This window comes from Astatotilapia calliptera, chromosome 1 (assembly GCF_964374335.1).
Source record: "Astatotilapia calliptera chromosome 1, fAstCal68.1, whole genome shotgun sequence".
In the NCBI taxonomy this organism is placed as follows: domain Eukaryota; kingdom Metazoa; phylum Chordata; class Actinopteri; order Cichliformes; family Cichlidae; genus Astatotilapia; species Astatotilapia calliptera.
The window spans coordinates 1,019,907-1,039,095 of record NC_137422.1 but is presented as its reverse complement, the minus strand read 5'-3'; the positions used below and the strand labels follow the sequence as shown (position 1 = coordinate 1,039,095).

General features: G+C 44.1%; 1 protein-coding gene across 1 annotated transcript in view; it reads left to right on the top strand.

Moving 5' to 3' along the window:
* Window positions 1-16,930, top strand: part of adamts17 (ADAM metallopeptidase with thrombospondin type 1 motif, 17) — a 91,708-nt gene extending 74,778 nt beyond the window's left edge. The window contains exons 18-23 of the mRNA XM_026183405.2: window positions 5,804-5,963; window positions 7,470-7,605; window positions 9,847-10,051; window positions 10,450-10,602; window positions 13,284-13,461; window positions 16,362-16,930. Of these exons, the coding sequence (XP_026039190.1) occupies window positions 5,804-5,963; window positions 7,470-7,605; window positions 9,847-10,051; window positions 10,450-10,602; window positions 13,284-13,461; window positions 16,362-16,513 (984 nt within the window). The 3' untranslated portion in view covers window positions 16,514-16,930. The remainder of the gene's footprint in view (window positions 1-5,803; window positions 5,964-7,469; window positions 7,606-9,846; window positions 10,052-10,449; window positions 10,603-13,283; window positions 13,462-16,361) is intronic.
* Window positions 16,931-19,189: the final 2,259 nt, after the last annotated feature.

Sequence of the window (19,189 nt, the reverse complement as noted above, 5' to 3'; positions counted from 1 at the left end):
GTGTACCTTCAGTTTTGAATAAATCCCCAACCAGCAAAGCACCCCCGCACCATCACACCTCCTCCTCCGCTCTTCACGGTGGGAACCATGCATGTAGAGAGACCATCCTCACCTCAGACCAAAGCATAGATTTCCACTGGTCTAATGTCCATTCCTTGTGTTTCTTGGCCCAAAGAAATTTCTTCTGCTTGTTGCTTTTCCTTAGTCGACATTTCTTAAAGGCCTGATTCACACAGGATCCTCTGAACAGTTGATGTAGAGATGTGTCTGCTACTGTGTGGCATTTATCTGGGCTCTAATCTGAGGTGCTGTTGTAATTTCTGAGGCTGGTAATTCAAATGAATTTATCCTCAGGAGCAGAGGGGACTCGTGGTCTTCATTTCCTGGGGCGGCGCTCATGTGAACCAGTTTTAGTGTAGGGCTTGATAGTTTTTGCAACTGCACTTGGGGACACAAAAAACCTCTGAGTTTTACCAATTTTCTGGACTAACTGACCTTTAATTCTTAAAGTAATGATGGACTGTCGTTTCTCTTTACTTCGCTGATTGGTTCTTGCCATAATATGAATTCTAACAGTTATCAAATAGGGCTGTCAGCTGTGTACCGACCTGACTTCTGTTCCCAACTGCATTAGGAAGGCAAGAACTTCCACAAATGAACCCTGACAGGCTCACCTGTGAAGGGAAAACCAATTCAGGTGACTACATCACGACGCTTACTGAGAGAAGGCCAAGGGTTTGCAGCACTGTCAACAAAGCAAAGGGTGGCTACTTTCAGGAATATTCAGAGTTATTTATTCATTTATTCTTTGCTTCATAATTTCATATATCTTGAATTCACATATTTTACTTATATTGTGGTGGACCACTAGAGGGCTCCACTCACACCCAGTGTAGAGGAAGTGTGTTCCTGTGTTTTGTGGCGCGATATGCGCAGTTGATGTTGGAGACGAATAAAGAAGGAGTGAGAACTGAGAGCTGTGTCGTTGATGCTTACCTCCACATTGGTGACCCCTGACTCGAGCATGCAACGGGCCGTAGATAACGCACACTCCGCTATGGATGCATCAGCGGCCGCCGGACCTCCGCCTCCTGTTGCAGCTACGTTCGCTGTGGCGCTGAAACTGCCGGACTTTTGGCTCCATGACCCCCCGTCATGGTTCGTACACGTGGAGGCTCAGTTCGCCCTTCGCGGCATCTCGGCTGACGACACGAAGTATCACCATGTGGTGACCTCGCTCGACCCGCTGGCCACCCGTCGCGCGATGGCGCTCCTCCGGGACCCACCCGCCCAAGGGAAATACGCCGCCCTCAAAGAGCTGCTTCTTCGGCGCTATGCCCTCTCCGACGCCGAACGAGCCGAAAAGCTCCTCAACCTGTCAGGCTTGGGTGGCGGTACCGCGCTCGAGCTCATGGAGAACATGCTATCGTTGCTCGGGCCGGATGACGGTGGTTTCCTCTTCGTGCACCTCTTCCTTCGCCAACTACCGGCCGCCGTGAGAGCTGTCCTCGCGAACTCTCCGCTTCTGCCTGCGAAGGATTATCGCTCCCTGGCTGAAGAAGCGGATCGCATTCTCCTGGCTAGCCGCACTTTCGACGTTCACGCCCTGGCTACGGACACGCCGGCGGCACCTTCCACGCCTCCACCTGCCTCCCCCGGAGCATCCGCCCCCTTGCTGACGGCAGGGATTGCTACACGCCGGCACCGCGGAAAGAGCATCTGTTTCTACCATCAGCGTTTTGGCGACAGAGCGCGTCGCTGCCTGCCGCCTTGCGCTTTCACGGCCCAGGGAAACGGACCCGCCAGCGCGCCGTAGCAGCCGCGACCGCTGGCAATACAGAAAGGCTGCTCTTCATAGAGGACTCGCGCTCCGGGAGACGTTTTCTCGTGGACTCCGGCTCCCAGCAGAGCCTCCTTCCCCCTACCGCTGCCGACGGACTAGCAGCGAACTGTGGGCCGCAGCTCATTGCAGCTAACGGCTCTCCCATCAAAACGTTTGGGGAAAGGTTGGTGACTGTTTGTTTTCATGGCCGGGATTTCCAGTGGAACTTTGTTGTTGCTGCTAGCTCTGTACCTATTTTGGGTGCTGATTTCCTGTGTGCTCATGGACTACTTGTCGATGTCGCTAACAGACGTTTAATCGATGCTCTCTCGTTTTCTTCGCTACCCTGTTTTACTCGGGCCGCCGAGCCCCTGATTCGGGCTAATGTAGTGACCTCCGGGGATGCTTTTCAGCGTTTGCTTTTAGAGTTTCCATCGCTGTCTGTCCCTAATTTCTCTAGCACGGTAACGAAGCATGGGGTTGAGCATTATATTCCCACGGTCGGGCCCCCGGTGTTCGCGCGCGCGCGCCGCCTCGACCCCGCGAAACTGTCCGTCGCTCGGGAAGAGTTTGCAGCCATGGAGCGCCTTGGCATTGTACAGCGTTCGAACAGTGCATGGGCCTCTCCGCTTCACATGGTGCCCAAATCGGACGGTCGGTGGCGGCCATGCGGAGATTTCCGCCGTTTAAATAATGCCACGGAGAATGACCGTTACCCCATCCCCCACATTCAGGATTTTTCTGCCAATCTCGCCGGAACGTCGATTTTTTCTAAAATTGACTTGGTGCGGGGGTATCACCAGGTTCCCGTGCGCCCCGAAGACGTTCCTAAAACCGCTGTCATTACCCCCTTCGGCTTGTTCGAGTTTTTGCGCATGCCGTTTGGCCTGAAAGGTGCCGCCCAGACCTTTCAGCGGCTGATGGACTCCGTTTTGCGTGGGCTGCCGTTCGTTTTTGTTTATCTGGACGATATATTGGTGGCCAGCTGCTCAGCGAGCCAGCACGAGTCCCATCTGCGCCAGGTTTTCCAGCGTTTGGAAGCGCACGGCCTGATCATCAACCCTTCCAAGTGCCAGTTTGGGTTGCCTGTTCTGGATTTCCTCGGGCACCGCATTTCCGCTGAAGGTGTGGTTCCGTTGCCCGACAGAGTCCAGGCCGTTTCGGCTTTCCCGCGTCCCACGTCGGTTAAAGCGTTGCAGGAGTTCTTGGGGATGATAAATTTTTACAACCGCTTTCTCCCCAGAGCTGCCCACCTGCTACAGCCACTCTATGCTGCCTTAAAAGGTAAAACAGCCCAAAGATCCGGTTGACTGGCTGCCTGAACGCGTCCGTGCGTTTTCCGCAGCCAAGTCTGCGCTGGCTGACGCCGCCCTGCTGGCCCACCCGCTTCCGTCGGCGGAGATCGCGTTGACCACCGACGCCTCGGACGTGGCAGTGGGCGGAGTGTTGGAACAGCGGGTTTCAGGTCTCTGGCAACCGCTCGCCTTTTTCAGTCGTACGCTCCGGGATGCTGAACGCAAGTACAGTGTTTTTGACAGGGAGTTGCTGGCCCTGCACCTCGCAACACGGCATTTTCGTTTTTTCCTCGAGGGTCGCAACTTTGCTGCGTACGTTGACCACAAACCTTTGACGTTTGCGATGTCCAAGGTCTCTGACCCATGGAGCGCACGCCAGCAGCGCCAGTTGGCGGCCATTTCTGAGTTTACCACAGACATTCAGCATGTGGCTGGTAAGTCCAATCACGTCGCTGACTGTCTCTCGCGTGTGTTGGTTTCTCCGGTGTATGTCGGCATCGACTACGCTGCCATGGCCGCCGAGCAACGTGCTGACCCGGACGTCCTTGCCCTTCAGTCAACAAAAACGGGCCTCGTGCTGGAGGACACCCCGGTGTGGGACGGCGGTCCGCGCCTTCTTTGCAACGTTTCCACCGGCCGCCCCCGCCCGGTGGTTCCCCTTTCGTGGCGTCGTCGTGTTTTTGACTCGGTGCATGCCCTCTCTCATCCCGGCGTCCGGGCCTCGGTCAAGCTGGTCAGCGCCAGGTTTGTTTGGCCGGGCCTTCGCAAGACGGTGAAAGAATGGGCGGCGGTTTGTATCCCATGCCAACGCTCGAAAATCCACCGGCACACACAGGCACCCCTCGAGCCTTTCCGTGTCCCGGGTAGGCGTTTCGATCACGTTCATGTGGACCTGGTTGGTCCCTTGCCGCAGTCACAGGGTTTCACGCACCTTTTGACTGTGGTGGACCGCACAACCAGGTGGCCGGAGGCAGTACCCCTGGCGTCCACGACAGCGGCGACGGTGGCCAGGGCATTTTTGTCAACGTGGGTTTCACGTTTCGGCCCCCCTGCTGACATTACCTCGGACAGGGGCCCCCAGTTTGTTTCCGAGCTTTGGTCTGCTATGGCTGACGGCCTGGGAGTCAAGGTCCACCGCACCACAGCATACCACCCGCAAGCTAATGGGATGTGCGAACGGTTTCACCGGTCACTTCAGGCCGCGCTCCGTGCTTCCTTGACAAGTGGCGACTGGGTCGAACGTCTTCCGTGGGTTTTGCTGGGTTTGCGTAGCGCGGTTAAAGAAGACCTCGGGGTTTCCCCGGCTGAACTGGTCCTCGGCCAGCCTCTCCGGGTCCCCGGGGAATTCTTACCTGAGAGCCCTCCCCCATGTTTCGATACCTCTTTGTTGCCTTTTCGCCCCCCAAGAAACTCATTTCCTGTTCCTGGTCCTGTGCACCACTGCCTGCCTGACACCTTTGTTCCGAGTTCATTGGACTCTGCTCGTTTCGTTTTCGTCAGGCACGATGCCCATAGGACTCCGCTGCGTCCACCATATGACGGGCCATACAGGGTTCTTAAACCAGGCAACAAACATTTCGTTTTGGACTTTGGCGGTCGGCAGGAAGTTGTCTCTGTTGACAGACTTAAGCCTGCACATGTTATGCAAGAGGATCAGGTGGTCCCGGCCCAGGCCCCTCGCCGCGGCCGCCCACCTGCCACCGGGCTGATGGATTCTGTTTTTTCCCCCAGGAGCGACCCGAAATCAACGGAGTCCGAGTCGTCTTCAGCTTTTTCTGACCGCCAGTGCCAGCCTCGCTCCCGGGCTGGGTTGCCCTCTGTCAGTTCCCCACCCCCCCAGTTCAGCCGCTCCGGCCGTTTGCTTAAGCCCCGGGTCCTGGACTAGTTCTGCTGGGTGTTCGGGGGGGGGGGGGGGGCATGTGTGGTGGACCAATAGAGGGCTCCACTCACACCCAGTGTAGAGGAAGTGTGTTCCTGTGTTTTGTGGCGCGATATGTGCAGTTGATGTTGGAGACGAATAAAGAAGGAGTGAGAACTGAGAGCTGTGTCGTTGATGCTTACCTCCACAATATATGTATATATATATATATATATTTCAGTGTATCTACCACTGAATCAGAGGACTTTTTTTTTTATTAAGCCACTTAATCCTCACCTGTGATTCATTCAAGCATTAAAAAGGCACCCAACTCCAGGGTTGGACCAGTTTTATAACCCTAACAGACAACTTGGCAAATAAACAATTATAAATACCATTTTAGCCACTTTATAGAAGGGCAGCTACCCAGAACACAGCCATGTTGTTACTGTATTTAAACAATTCAAACGGAAACAGCAGTCTTCTTTTGACTATGGTGGTCCTATCTCAGTCCATCAGCCGGTCAATCTGCATCCCTCAGATTTTGTCAGTCTTTTTAAAGATATAAGTTATGTCTCTATTGAAATGGATTAGGCATTTGAGTTTTACCTTTTTAAATAGCCACCTTCCTTCTGGTGCAGCTATAAATCTCTGACGCGCTTTATTATTAAAGTTTAAAGAACAGAAAAGAAACGTTTAAAGAACAGCTATACACTTGACTGGGTTTATCAACAATATTTTACAGCTAGAAAAGCAAATGTAGAGAAATTTGGTAAGCTATAGGTACAACTTCCCTTGTCTTTCAACCCTTCTATGTCATATTAACAGGTACTGCTGTTTCATGACCAGAGCTATGGGATCCACTATGAGTACACAGTGTCTTTAAACACAGGTCAGAACAGGAGCAGTGAGGAACAAAGGGAACCAGAGTATCTCTACATCTGGACACATAGCAGCTGGCAAGACTGTAATGTCCATTGTGGAGGAGGTAAGCTCTCTGCTTTATTTGGTTTCCTTTGTGGAAACAAACAAAAATGAAGTAATACAGGGGAACTGACACAAAAGGATGAAGCTAAACTCCAAAGTACCAGGAACTGGGAATATAACTAATCAGGAAAATGCTCAAAGAACTATATAAACAAAACTATAACCAGGAACTAAGGAAAACAAAAACACGATTCAATTAACAAATACATTTCCAAATTAATTCAAAATAAAACAAAACCAGACAGTGCGTAAACCTTCACAACCATGACAACATATGTGTGTACTGTAGACTTGATAGACCCAAATTAGGCAGGACACATTGGAAGGATAAAAAACTGGCTCGAGTTTTGTCAACGGGGATGCAGACAAAAATAACCAGAGGGATGAATCCAAAAAGGCAGGTCATTAATTAGAAGCAGGCCAGAAGAGAAATAAGTGGAACTTGTAGCCAATGTTAGAAATGTTGTGAGATGAATTTGGAAATAGGAAACAGATGAGCAGGTAGGGATGGAAATTGATAAGAATTTAGCAATAACGATTCAATTATTGAAATCACCTCTCGATTTGATTCCTTTGATTCTCATTTGGTTCTTACTGGCTTATTTGGTTTGTGCATGTTGGAGGTATTTCCCCATGTTGTTGTGATCTGTGTTAGGGTCACTGCTCAAAAATTTACGTAGTACAGATATTACACTTTCCTTAAAAGCAATGCAATATGTTACTTAATTACTCTAAAGAGAAGGTCATTTTACCATAAATGGCCTCCTTGACTCCGCCCTCAAACCAGCGTTCCTCCCTGTCCAGGATGTTACATCCTCATCATTGAAAGAGTGTCCACTGGCCTGTAGGTGTAAATAGACTGCAGAGTCCTGGCCTGACGAGGTGGCTCTTCTGTGTTGTGCTATTCGCTTCGCCAGAGGTTGTTTGGTTTCCCCGATGTTTAAATCCTGGCAATCCTCCTGCACTTAACAGCGTACACTATGTTACTCTGTTTGTGTCGGGGCACCCGATCCTTGTGGTGGACCAATTTTTGGCGCAGCATGTTTAGGGGTTTGAAAGCCACAGAGACCCGGTGTTTAGACAAAATGAACTCAACTGTTCCCATACTCCTGACACATACGGGATCACTAAGGGTTTTCACTGTGATGGCAGTTGTCTTTCTTCTCTCCTGCATTGAATGTGGGAATGTGGCATCTTGCATAAAGCACTATGAGTGCTCCAATAGACTAGAAAAGCAGTAAGCACTAAGTCCAACTAGTTAAAACTCAGACACTACTTTATAATATAAAGTAGTTAATATGGTGTTATTAAAAAGGTGTTGCATTTTCCCCCTTAAGTCCCTCACTCAATTCTCTCAGCCACGCTGATTTTTATGGGTACCTCAGCAGAAATGGGATAAAGAAATTCTTGTTCCCTGCTCTTTTCTGGTATTTTATAACGGGTGGGATAAGGTATAGCACTTACACATATGTGTGTTTGTATGTGTGTCTGTGTGTGTTTTGTACAGGAGAGAGGAGGACAGTGGTTTCATGTATGAGGATAGTCAACAAAACTATGGAGGTTGTCAACAATAGTTACTGTCAACCTGAAAACCGACCGCAACCGCAAGTACGTCTCTGCAACACTCACCCCTGCCAGTACCGGTGAGACACACACACACACACACACACACACACACACACAAACAAATAGCCATTGGAATAGATACAGTATGACATAATACATATACATTATTTAGCCCATTTTTAGAAATTCTTTTGCTACAGCAGTGATGATGTAGTTGTAATAATAACATAACAGAAGATACAAATAACAAAATACGTATACTTCCCTACAAAACTCAGTACACACACGAAATCTCGGGTCATACTTCATTTTCTCAATCATTTTTAGGCCATATTCAGACTGTAGTTCGTTCAGTCAATCAAACAATTTATTTATAAGCAGATTTAAAAACCAACACAGGATGACCAAAGTGCTATACAGAGTTTGTTATCAATAGGTCAATGTTTTGGGGGTTTTAGGAGCATTCATTGCACTATGAAGCACAATAAGATGAAGTAATTTCTTTTTGTGTCCTGTTTGTTTTCAAAGATGACAAAGAGACTTCACAGCGATCACCATGGTGATTCGACTTTAGATGGATGGCTCACTTTATCACAGTAGTGGGCAGGGCTCAGCATTTACTCAGTTTTAACATCACTCTGGGTTCTTGGCTAGGTTAGCATTAGCATGCTGTCTGTGCAGGTGCTCACGAAGAGCCGAAATTTTGTTAACAGTATAATGCAGTTGTTTCTGTCCTGAAGCAGTCTCCACTTTACCACTTTGTTTTTTTGTTTGTTATTTGTGCAATAAAAAAAAGTAATGTCCATATCCATGCTGGAAACCGCGCAGTTATTGTACTCCTCCGACACGCGAACTGAAATCAGCTTATCGTAGCGAGAGTGCACGAACCGATAAGCAGGATAGATATAGGCTGGCAAGTCGGTTCTCGATTCCATCACCATCACTAACCGTTATAGCTCTATAGAGCTTGGGGACAGAGCTCTGACAGTGCAGGTATGGATCATGGTCCACTCAGACTCAATGGCCCCAGTCTCCCAACTTGCATGCTGTTGAAGCTTTGCTAGAAGTGGGAATTCTCACAGACCAGGGTCTCTTCCAGACTTTCACAGTGTGCCCTCACTAACCATGGGGCTATTTCCCACATTCGCATGGAAATCCCACAGTAGGAAAGTGACCCAACTGGGGACAATGGAGTCCCTACCCTGAGTCTGACCCTTATTCACGGTGGGGCCCAATAGCCCCAATCCTGGTGAGATAACACAATCTACTTTTTTTCTCCACCGAGGTGTCATTGTAATTGCATTTTCAGAGCACTAGATGCTGCTGGCAGTTTTGTAATTTAGGAAAATAACTTCACCCGAGTGATGACAGAAATGATCAGTTCAAGGTTTCACAATGGATATTCTATAACCCAGTATTAGAGCCCGTAGGTGTGCCGTGAAACATGATCAGGTGTGCCATGGAAGATCATCTGGTTCCACCTGATTACTACTGTAAGCAATCAGCGTGATGGGCAAAACACTTACATTCTCTTCCACTAGAGGGCAGTACAACTACCTGTTCTAATTAAATGAGTCACGCCGTAAGACGACGCAGTAGATAGATAAATAGCAATAGATAAATACAGCGGAACCCCGGCTTACGAAGACCCCATTTAACGAAAAATTCAAGTTACGAAGGCACTGAACGGCAATATGCCCGCGTAATGAAATAGATAAAATAGAAAATAAATAAATAAATTAATTAAATTCAATAATGTTATGTACATGTACACGTACGTATGTATGCATGTATACGTATGCTTTCTTCAACCTCTGCCACCTCCTCCTCCACCAAGAACTTCGTCTTCAGCCAGCATCGCCTCACTCAAAAGGCGACGGAAAAAGGTGCTTCGACTTACGAAAATTGTGACTTACGAAAGACCCTCTGGAACAAATTCATTTCGTAAGTTGGGGTTCCACTGTATTTGAAAAGAAAAAGTGTTCAGTCTGACCTGAGTCCTGGAGAAAACTGACTCAGATGAAGACCCTAGTATGAGCAGTGGTCAGAAGAAAGCAAAAAAGGTATACTGGGGACAAACCGAACCAAATCCGCTACGCCTGGTGCACAGGGAAAAATGATCAATATGCTTTCTGTGACATCTTTGTTTGATGCTGTGCCCTGTGACTTTTATAATGTGAAATATGTGCTGTGGCTCCAAAAGGTTGGGAAACACTGCTCTAACCAGTGGATAACATCACAGAAGTTACATCCTTGTTTGTTCTACCATTCATTGGTATGATTGAACTCAAAATGTAAACAACTGATATTTTTCACAGGTGGATGACAGGTGAGTGGGGGCCTTGCTCTGTCACTTGCGGTAAAGGTCATCAGCAGAGGGAGGTGTTGTGTCTTTACCACCTACAGAATGGTTCAGTCATCCACACCAGGGACCTGTACTGCCAAGGAGGAAAACCTCCTGTTTTACAGGGCTGCGAGGGCCGCCTTTGCCTCACAGCGTGGGAGGCTTCAGAATGGTCCAAGGTATGGCACATGCACACTTTCTGTACTTTAATTTTAAGAAAACATGAAACTGTAAGAAGAGCCCTTAAGAGTATACCGGATGTATTTAATCTGTAAGATTAAGGGCATCCTGTAAGAGGTGTACTGATTTGAAAACTGAATCAAATTCCTCACCCAGAATATTTGGAAGTCACGTCATTTGGTGTATGATGCGCCCTTTTTCTGTAAGCATCTGCCAGATTCCTTCAGATGTAATTTTGCTGCAGTGTCAAGAATGCAAATGTTCATGTCAGCTCCTTTAAGTAGCGTAGGATCAAAAAACCCTTGGATTTTAATCTAACAGAATCAACTTTTGGAGATTTACTTACCTGGATGATTGAGACTGCATCAAGACATTTCTTTCTTATTCTTTTCTCCAGTGTTCATCAAATTGTGGTCAAGGTGTCCGCAGACGTACAGTGTTGTGTACAAACCCTCAGGGTCTGTGTGATCCATTATCCCAGCCAACTCAAGAAGAATATTGTGAGGACTTCTCCAAATGTTACGAATGGAAAACCGGAGACTGGTCCAAGGTATGACAAAAGCAAATTCATATATACATATATATATATATATATATATTAGGGGTGCAACGATATTCGTATCGATATTGAACCGTTCGATACAGTGCTTTCGGTTCGGTACGCATATGTATCGAAAAATACAAAATTTGTAATTTATTTTATCAACTTTCCTTCTGACGATGCTGTCTGTGTTGAGCGCTCAGTGAATCTGCGTTCGACTACTCCGCCTAGGGTCGACAGTGCAGCCTAGGCGGAGTAGTCGAACGCAGATTCACTGAGCGCTCAACACAGACAGCATCGTCAGAAGGAAGAGCGCAGGGCAAGCTAGCGAGACAGAAGTTAAGCTCCCCTTACAACATGGACCTCCCCCACTCTCATTCAGATCTGGCGTTTGGAATTATTTTGGTCTTCATGTGACGTATGACCCTGAAGGTAAGCGAGTCATGGACTAAAGTAAAACAGTATGTTGGATGTGCCATGCAATGCTCAATTACATGGGTGGGAACTAGTGTGTTAGCGCAGTTAGCTCGTTAACGTGTTGGCCGTCTAGCCCCATGCACGGAGTGATCGGCGGTAGCTCGTTAACGGAGATTTGCCGTGTTGTGGCGTTAAGGTCATTTCAACGAGATTAACCTGAAAGCACTAGTGGGAACACAACGAATATGACTGCACATTTACGCCGACATCATCCTAGTGCAAAGACAAAAACAACAAGCATGCTACTAACTTTAGCCGAGTCATTTAGACAGCTGTTAGCACATGATTCTCCTTATGCTGCTGAGAATATAGCCCAGAAGAAGCGGATAGTATAGCTTTTATTTTGGAAAGAGCCATTTCTCTGTAATAAACTCTCTTTTCCAAAGATGAGTGATTCCTCAATCAGATACAGGGCTCGCAATATCGCTAGCCCGACGTCCCGGAGCTAGCGATTTTTTTCAGTCGGGCTACCAAAATCTATCTCTGCCCTGCCCGTCGGGCTATTGTAGGAAAAATATATGTCAATGCTTTTGCATTCTTTCAGAAATGTAGCTGGGTAATTATGTCATTGGCATCGGTGAGCCACTGTCAATATGTGACATATTGAAATCGCGTTTGAATTTGCGCTTGTTTTTTTGCTTTCACTTTGCAATCCTGCGAACTGTGTATAGAGAGCGACAGCACTGATCTGTGAGTGATGATAATTTGTGCACCAATTCCTCTGACATCGTCTTATTAATCATTAGCTTACTATGCAAACATGACAAGTGAAATCTCCCGCAGCTTAAACATGTGAGAGGTTGATCGCGCAGAGAATCGCTGAGCTTATGTGAGTGCATGTGTAAAAGCAGCAGGATTTATATTTGACTACGATGACCTAGATGACTGAGAACCTTCACAGACAGATATATATTTCAGTTCTGCTGAGCCAAATAAGACAGGTCAGGGTGAAGAAGTGACAGCCAAAGAAAAGCTTACCACAAAACGGAGAAGTTATGACAAATCAGACTATAAGGCAAAAAGAAAGTGCAGCTTTATGGTTTCATGGACAAAAGAATTTCTGTGGCTGCAATATGACGAGCTAAATAACCAGGGCTGCACATAAGTGGTCCGCAGGTGCGCATTCACTGTCAAAATAAAAAACACGCACAAGGGTTAGGGTTAAATTTAAAAACTGTACTTTTGAGTTAAAATATATATTTACAATTTTAATAAATGACAAATTAAAAAGGCATGAACATTTTTTTGTATCGAAAAAATATCGAACCGTGACACCAAAGTATCGAACCGAACCGTGAATTTTGTGTATCGTTGCACCCCTAATATATATATATATATATATATATATATATATATATATATATATATATATATATACATATATATATATATATATATATATATATATATACATATATATATATATATATATATATATATATATATATATATATATGTCCAGATGAACAGAATCAACTTTTGGAGTAAAGAGCTAAAGTTATAGCAGTATAATGTGGTTGTTTCTGTTCTGGGGACAGTTTGCAATTTACCATTGTACTCTCATCCTTTTGTAAAGTGATGTCTATATCCACGCTGTAGACTGCACCACTAGTTTTCACTTCTGGCTCACAAACTGAAATCAGCTGATTTTAGCACAAGTGGAACCTATAAGTAGGATCCATAGGCAAGCAGACTTACAACTGCTGTGAACCGGTTCTTAATCTTAATATTCTTATTATTGTATAACGTTGAAGTTGGCTAAATCTTGATTCTTGACTCTATCCTGATTTTCATTTATAATTTTAATGCACTTTACATTTTTAATCAGAATCAGAATACTTTATTAATCCCTAAGGAAATTATTCCTCATTCCTCGTCATCATGCTCAAGGTTAATATGTGTATATATGAAAATGACAACAACAGATATACTTCTGCAGTGAAGTACATAAATCATTGCCAAATGAATCTCTCCCATGGTAGAATGTGTGTAGACTATTCACCCTGTGTTATAGCTTCGGGAATAAGTGTTTGAAATAATCTACCTCTGTTTAAAACAATGCTGTTAAAAGATGAATAAATTAATTCCTACTGTAGTATTTCCTTGCTCTTAAGAGTTCTCACCTGTAAAATGATAATTTTACTGTTCCATTTAAAAATCAACCAAGTTTAGTAAAACCTCTGCAAACTGGCACTTTTCATTTGCTGTTTCAGTGCTCATCATCCTGTGGAAAGGGACTGCAGTCACGGGTGGTTCAGTGTATGCACAAGGTGACCGGTCGACATGGTAACAACTGCTCTGTGATACTGAGACCACCAACATATCGATCCTGTCACAGTGGGAACTGTGATGAGAAAATTAATGCGAATACCATCACCTCCCCTAGGCTAGGTGAGACACTGATCGCAATTGCAGTTTGCATTTTTAACGGATAAAGAAATCTTGCACACAGTACAGATTCACCTATACCTACTGAACAGCTAAAGCTTCCTCAAGTTGTAGAACACTAAGAAAACAGCTGCTTTGTAATTTAAAGAACTGGAACACTTTCTCCGAGGCACAAGCTCAATTTACAAATGATTAAGGTCTGTTGAGTAATTTGCTTGATTAATAAATATACAGAAAAGTCAGAATTAAACTTGCATGTAAATGTGTTTCATAGATTAATTATGATAGCTTTTGGAAAAATAAACAGAAATTTGTGTTTGTGTTCACTGCAACATTTATTTATTTATAATAACTGGTTATAATACCATCCTTGCCTTCAGGCAACTGATGTTGTGATTTGGTGCTGTTTAAATAAAATTGATTTGAACAAAACATCAGTTATTGTAGAGATGCTAAAAATGCAAGATGCAAAAAGAACTTTATGACTGGCTCTCACCAGGTTTTACTCATGTATGACGATTAAAGCCTGGTGTTAAGATAACATTTAGAATGAGATTTATGCTAGGGTTGTTTATGTTAGAGTATTTGTTTGTTCTTAGTGAAACCTAGGGGTAAGAGGAATCTCAGTGAAGGTCCTCACAAAAAAAACCAAAATATATTCCAGTGTGTGTATTCATTCTCCCACCATGACAGCCCCATTCTACCCACCCCCTGTGTGGTTCAGTTCAATTCAATTCATTCATACAGCACTAAATCACAACAACCTCAGGGCACTAAGGTAGACCGTACAATAATACACACAGAGAAAAACCCAACAATCATATGACCCCCTATGAGCAGCACTTTGGCGACAGTGGGAAGGAAAAACTCCCTTTTAACAGGAAGAAACCTCCGGCAGAACCAGGCTCAGGGAGGGGCGGGGCTATCTGCCATGACTGGTTGAGGTGAGAGAAGGAAGACAGGACAAAAGTAATGCTGTGGAAGAGAGACAGAGATTAATAATAAGTACGATTCAATGCAGAGGTTCCCAAAGTGTGGGGCCCGCAGAGCCATTGCAGGGGGGCGCGGTATGAAAAGAAAAAAAAATGAGGACACTGTCACCATAATTGACAGGTTTTTTGACGGGGCTCCCACACAAAAGCAAAGCAGGAGATGAAGCATCGCCAAATATGTTCCCAGGTGGTGGGGGGCGCGAACATTTTTCTTGTAAAACAAAGGGGGGCCTAGCAAAAAAGGTTTGGGAACCACTGTATTAACGCATTTTGAGTGAGAAAGGTGACTGACGAAGAAATACTCATGGGAATCCCCCTGCAGCCTACACCTGTTGCAGCATAACTAAGGGAGGATTCAGAGTTACCTGATCCAGCCCTAATTATTTGCTTTAGCAAAAAGGAAAGTTCTAAGCATAAAGAGTCTGCAACTGACTGCTCTTTTATTTGTGTTACCTGGTGAAGTTCAGCGTCTGGCTGTTGGGCTAGTGTCAGCAAACACTCGGCTCTAGCGTCACTCTGGGTTCTTGGCTAGCTAAGCGTTAGCATGCTAGCTGGCTAACTTAGCATTAGCATGCTGCCTGTCCAGATGCTTGCAACGAGCCAAATGTGTGTTTGCAGCATAATGGAGTTGTTTCTGTCCTGGATGCAATTTCCACCTACCATGCTCTTATCCATTTGTGCAATAAAAATGAAAGTTATGTCCCCATCCATACTGTAGCCTGAGCCAGTGAGAATTGAAATCAGCTGATTGTAGTGCATATGCAAATTGAACCGGTAAATAAGATTGATAGCAGTTCCAAGGAGTTGGACGACTGGGAACCGGTTCTCAATTCCATCTCTACATGCATATGTACTTGAGTGACAGTCCATTCTTTATTTAACACGATGTTGACCCACCCTATGCAGCTATAATAGCTTCAACTCCTCTGTGAAGGCTTTCCACAAGGTATAGGAGTATGCTTATGGGAATTTTTAAACTATTCTTTCAGAAGCTCATTTTTCAGATCAAACAGAAGGCATGGCTCTCAGTATATGCTCTAGTTCCTAAAAGTGTTCTGTCTGGTTGATGTCAGGACTCAGTTAAGTTCTTCCACACCAAACTGGCTCTGCGAATGTTTCTATAGACCTTGCTTTTTGCACTGGTGCACAGTCATGTTGGAGCAGGACGGAGGCATTCCCAAACTGTTCCAACAAAGCTGGTAACCTGAAATGGAGAAGCGTGATTCAATACTCCAGAGAACACGCCTCTACTGCTCTACACTTGGTGGTGTAAGGCTCGACCATAGAAACCCAAACTGTTATTGAGCTAATCTGAAGACCCCATGAAGTTTAGGGGTCTGTAGCAACTTTGCAGAAAATTGGCTACCCCTGCACATTATGTGCCTCAGTATCCACTGACCTTGGATGCTGGCCTACCGCTTCATGGCTGAGTTGCTATCATTCACAGTCACTTCTGCTTTGCCACTAACTGTGGAATATTTAGTAGCATGGTGCTGTGATGGGATGCCACCTGCGATGGGATGCACAGGTGACATCGCATCACAGCACCATGCTGGAATTCAATGAACTCCTGTTTGTAGAAGCATTTTACATGCCTAGCTGCTTAACTTTACACGCTTGTGGTTATGTGGAAGTGATTAGAACATCAATTATTTAGGTGGGTTAACATTTTTGGCAATATAATTTAATTACAAGAAAAAGTAGTATAATGGGGAATTAAAAGAAATGCTTAGGAGGACATTGTTAGAACAAAAATGGAATGATCCCACTCAATTTGTCACACTGGTAAAAAGATACGATTGATTGCTGGGAAGTCATTGCTAATGAAGTACACTTTTATTAACATTTAACAAGACTCTCACATCTGCTAAATATACTGAATTGCTGCTTTCTTCTCTTCCACCCCAACAGCTGCTCTGACCTACAAGTGCTTGGGGGACAGGTGGACAGTGTACTGTCATGTGATCCGGGATAAAGACCTTTGTCAGGACATGAGGTGGTACCAACGATGCTGTGAAACCTGTCGGGTCTTTTATGCTAACAAAATACTGCACAAGCGCTAATAACCAAAAGCACATACTCCCTTTTAAATGTTATATAATACTGATAAATAATCTACAGAAATTCTTTGGGTTTTTTTTTATTTAAAACAAAAAAGGTAAGTATACATAAATGTATACTGGAAACAAGAATATTTAGCTTGTAATTTTAATGCACATTAGAAAATATCTGATATTTTACTTGCTGTAGACAAAAACAAAGAACAAACTTTATTGTACACAGCAACTGACAAATGTGTGTTATATAATAACCTGGCAGGTCCACTAAATAACATGTGATTCAGAGTAAGCATGAACTTTCCCCTCTCCTTCTTTTGTATTGTTTCTGTTATATAGCAAATTTCAAATCATTGGTCACTTTTTTAATGTTTAAGTAACATTATGTAAGTATTAATAAATTACTGTAATATGTGCCTATGATCAGGAGCCATTGTAAAATACTGTAGAACTCTACTGAATCACTCCAGCTTATAATAGAAGACACACTGATCTTACTCGGGTGTGGAAAGCTCATGTAGCAGATAACGATGAAAACAAATTCTGGGGCTCTGGTAGTGTTTGGTTTGCACTCAGTCATTCTCCACCACCCTAAGGGGGGTATTCCATTTTGACCTTGGGACTTTAGGCTATATTTGGCACAGATATCCCTGTATACTATGCCAGCCATGCCCTGTCTGCTAGCATCTTGGGACCTCTTTGCACAGCCTGCACCTGAGGTCTTGCCTGGTGTGGTAGATCCCAGCCTCTATCAATCTTGCTTGTTCCTGTGCAAACATGATTAGTGCCTCTGTGCCTTCCAAAATGGTTCCTCTACTTGCTCTTCTTCTTTCTCAAGTTACTGCCGCCTGAGATATTCAGAGCTGGTTGGTTTCGGTGGTGGTCACACCTTGGGAGCGTACTTCACGTATTCTTGGTAATCGACCAAAAGGGTCCAGTTTTCCAGCTGCCATACTGAACACCTTGAACGCATCAGTTTTTTGGGGGGGGCTTGGTATCCATCTCAGAGGGTGGGGATCACAATATCTCGTCCTGACCTAAAGTCCTGGCTTCCCCTTGCCGTAGCGTTCATGTACCTCATTGATCTCTAGTTGTGATAGCAGTTGCTGTCAATTTTGATCCTGGTAGTTTTTGTTTTTATAAAGTTGTGCAAAGGAATTAGGTCAGCTAATCTTTTTTAGTTTGATAGTAAGATTTTACAGTTCAATCATTTAAACTGCCTGTAGTGATCAGGAGCAAGAATATAACTATTTCGCTAGCAGTATCTGATTAGATGCACCAAGACCTGAAGCTAGTTAACCTGTATAGTTGCATATACAGCTAAACACAAGTCAGAACCAGTATTTGTTGTAGACACAGCTGACAATTCTGTTCAGCCTGTTCAAACCTCACTGGTGCTGCTTCTTCCTCTTTTAAAACTGCCAATCAAAAGTTATAAGCACTTATTTTCCTCAGTATGAGGTGCTCAAAAGAACATCAGTTACTAGTGTGATTACTATCCAGATAAAATAGCCAGATATAATATTTTTTCTCAAATGGCCAAAAAATGTAATACTTGATGAATTTTATGGGGTCTTTAATGCTTTTAGCTGTAAGACTAGAAGGTGCTGTATGAATGCCAGTTCATTTCCCTTATACAGTCAGGGAGAACACATGCGTGTTGGTGTGTATATCATCATATGATAAACGTGTTTTACAGTTGGTTGAATGGTGCTATCTTATAACTTGTTTCACATTTGTGGAATTCAGATTATGTCCGTGTATGATCCTTACAATTAATGGCTGTCTGCTTTTATTTGTTGGTGGATTGATACCATTGTTTTGACAATACTTTTTTTCTTATGGTATAAATATTCTTTATTATTCTTGTACTGTTCTTTGTTAGTTGCACATACACCATGTTTGATTAATAAAATTTCAATAGTAAGTGTTTTTCACCGTGCTGATTGAGAGCTGGGTATTTGTGTATGCATGCATTTGTTTGTATATTCATGCATAAAGACGTGTCATAGATGGTTAATTTAATAAAATGAAAATTATACTTTCTATGAAGAATACTGTATGTAAGTATTAAAAATATTTTATGCTGTGATTTAAGTATCTCTTATATTTATGAACATTTTTGCCTGAAACTTGATTAAAAGGTTGTGACGTGCAGCTGAAAATTCTGGAAAAGCCTAGAAAGTGGTCTTTTTTTAAGACTAAATGTAAATCTTGAAATTTGACATTTTTTCATATTTTAGAATTCGCCACGTAAATTTAGAATTCACTTATAAACAGTGAGATATGCTGGTGGTAGAAACTGCATTTTGTGTTGACTTGTGTCTAACAATTACATTTTTTGCTGATCATCAATTTATGTGTGATAAACATATAAAAAATAGGAAATCAGGAAAGGTTCAAACACTTCTTGACACCGCTGTCGGTCAACACAATGAGTATATAGGGAGAAATGTTTAAGATACAGGTACACCATCACGTGTACACGATTTGAGAGCAGAAAAGAGAAACAACCATCCTGCATCCTGACATCACTCTGAGCAGCTGTGTGATTTTTATGTTAACAGTGTCCCAGATTTGTGACCCACTTGGTGACAGAAAAGTGCCAGGCTGTTTTTAAGTCTTGTTTAAAACACACTGTTACTCTCACGGTACTGAAACTGCGATCCAGTATTTGTGTTT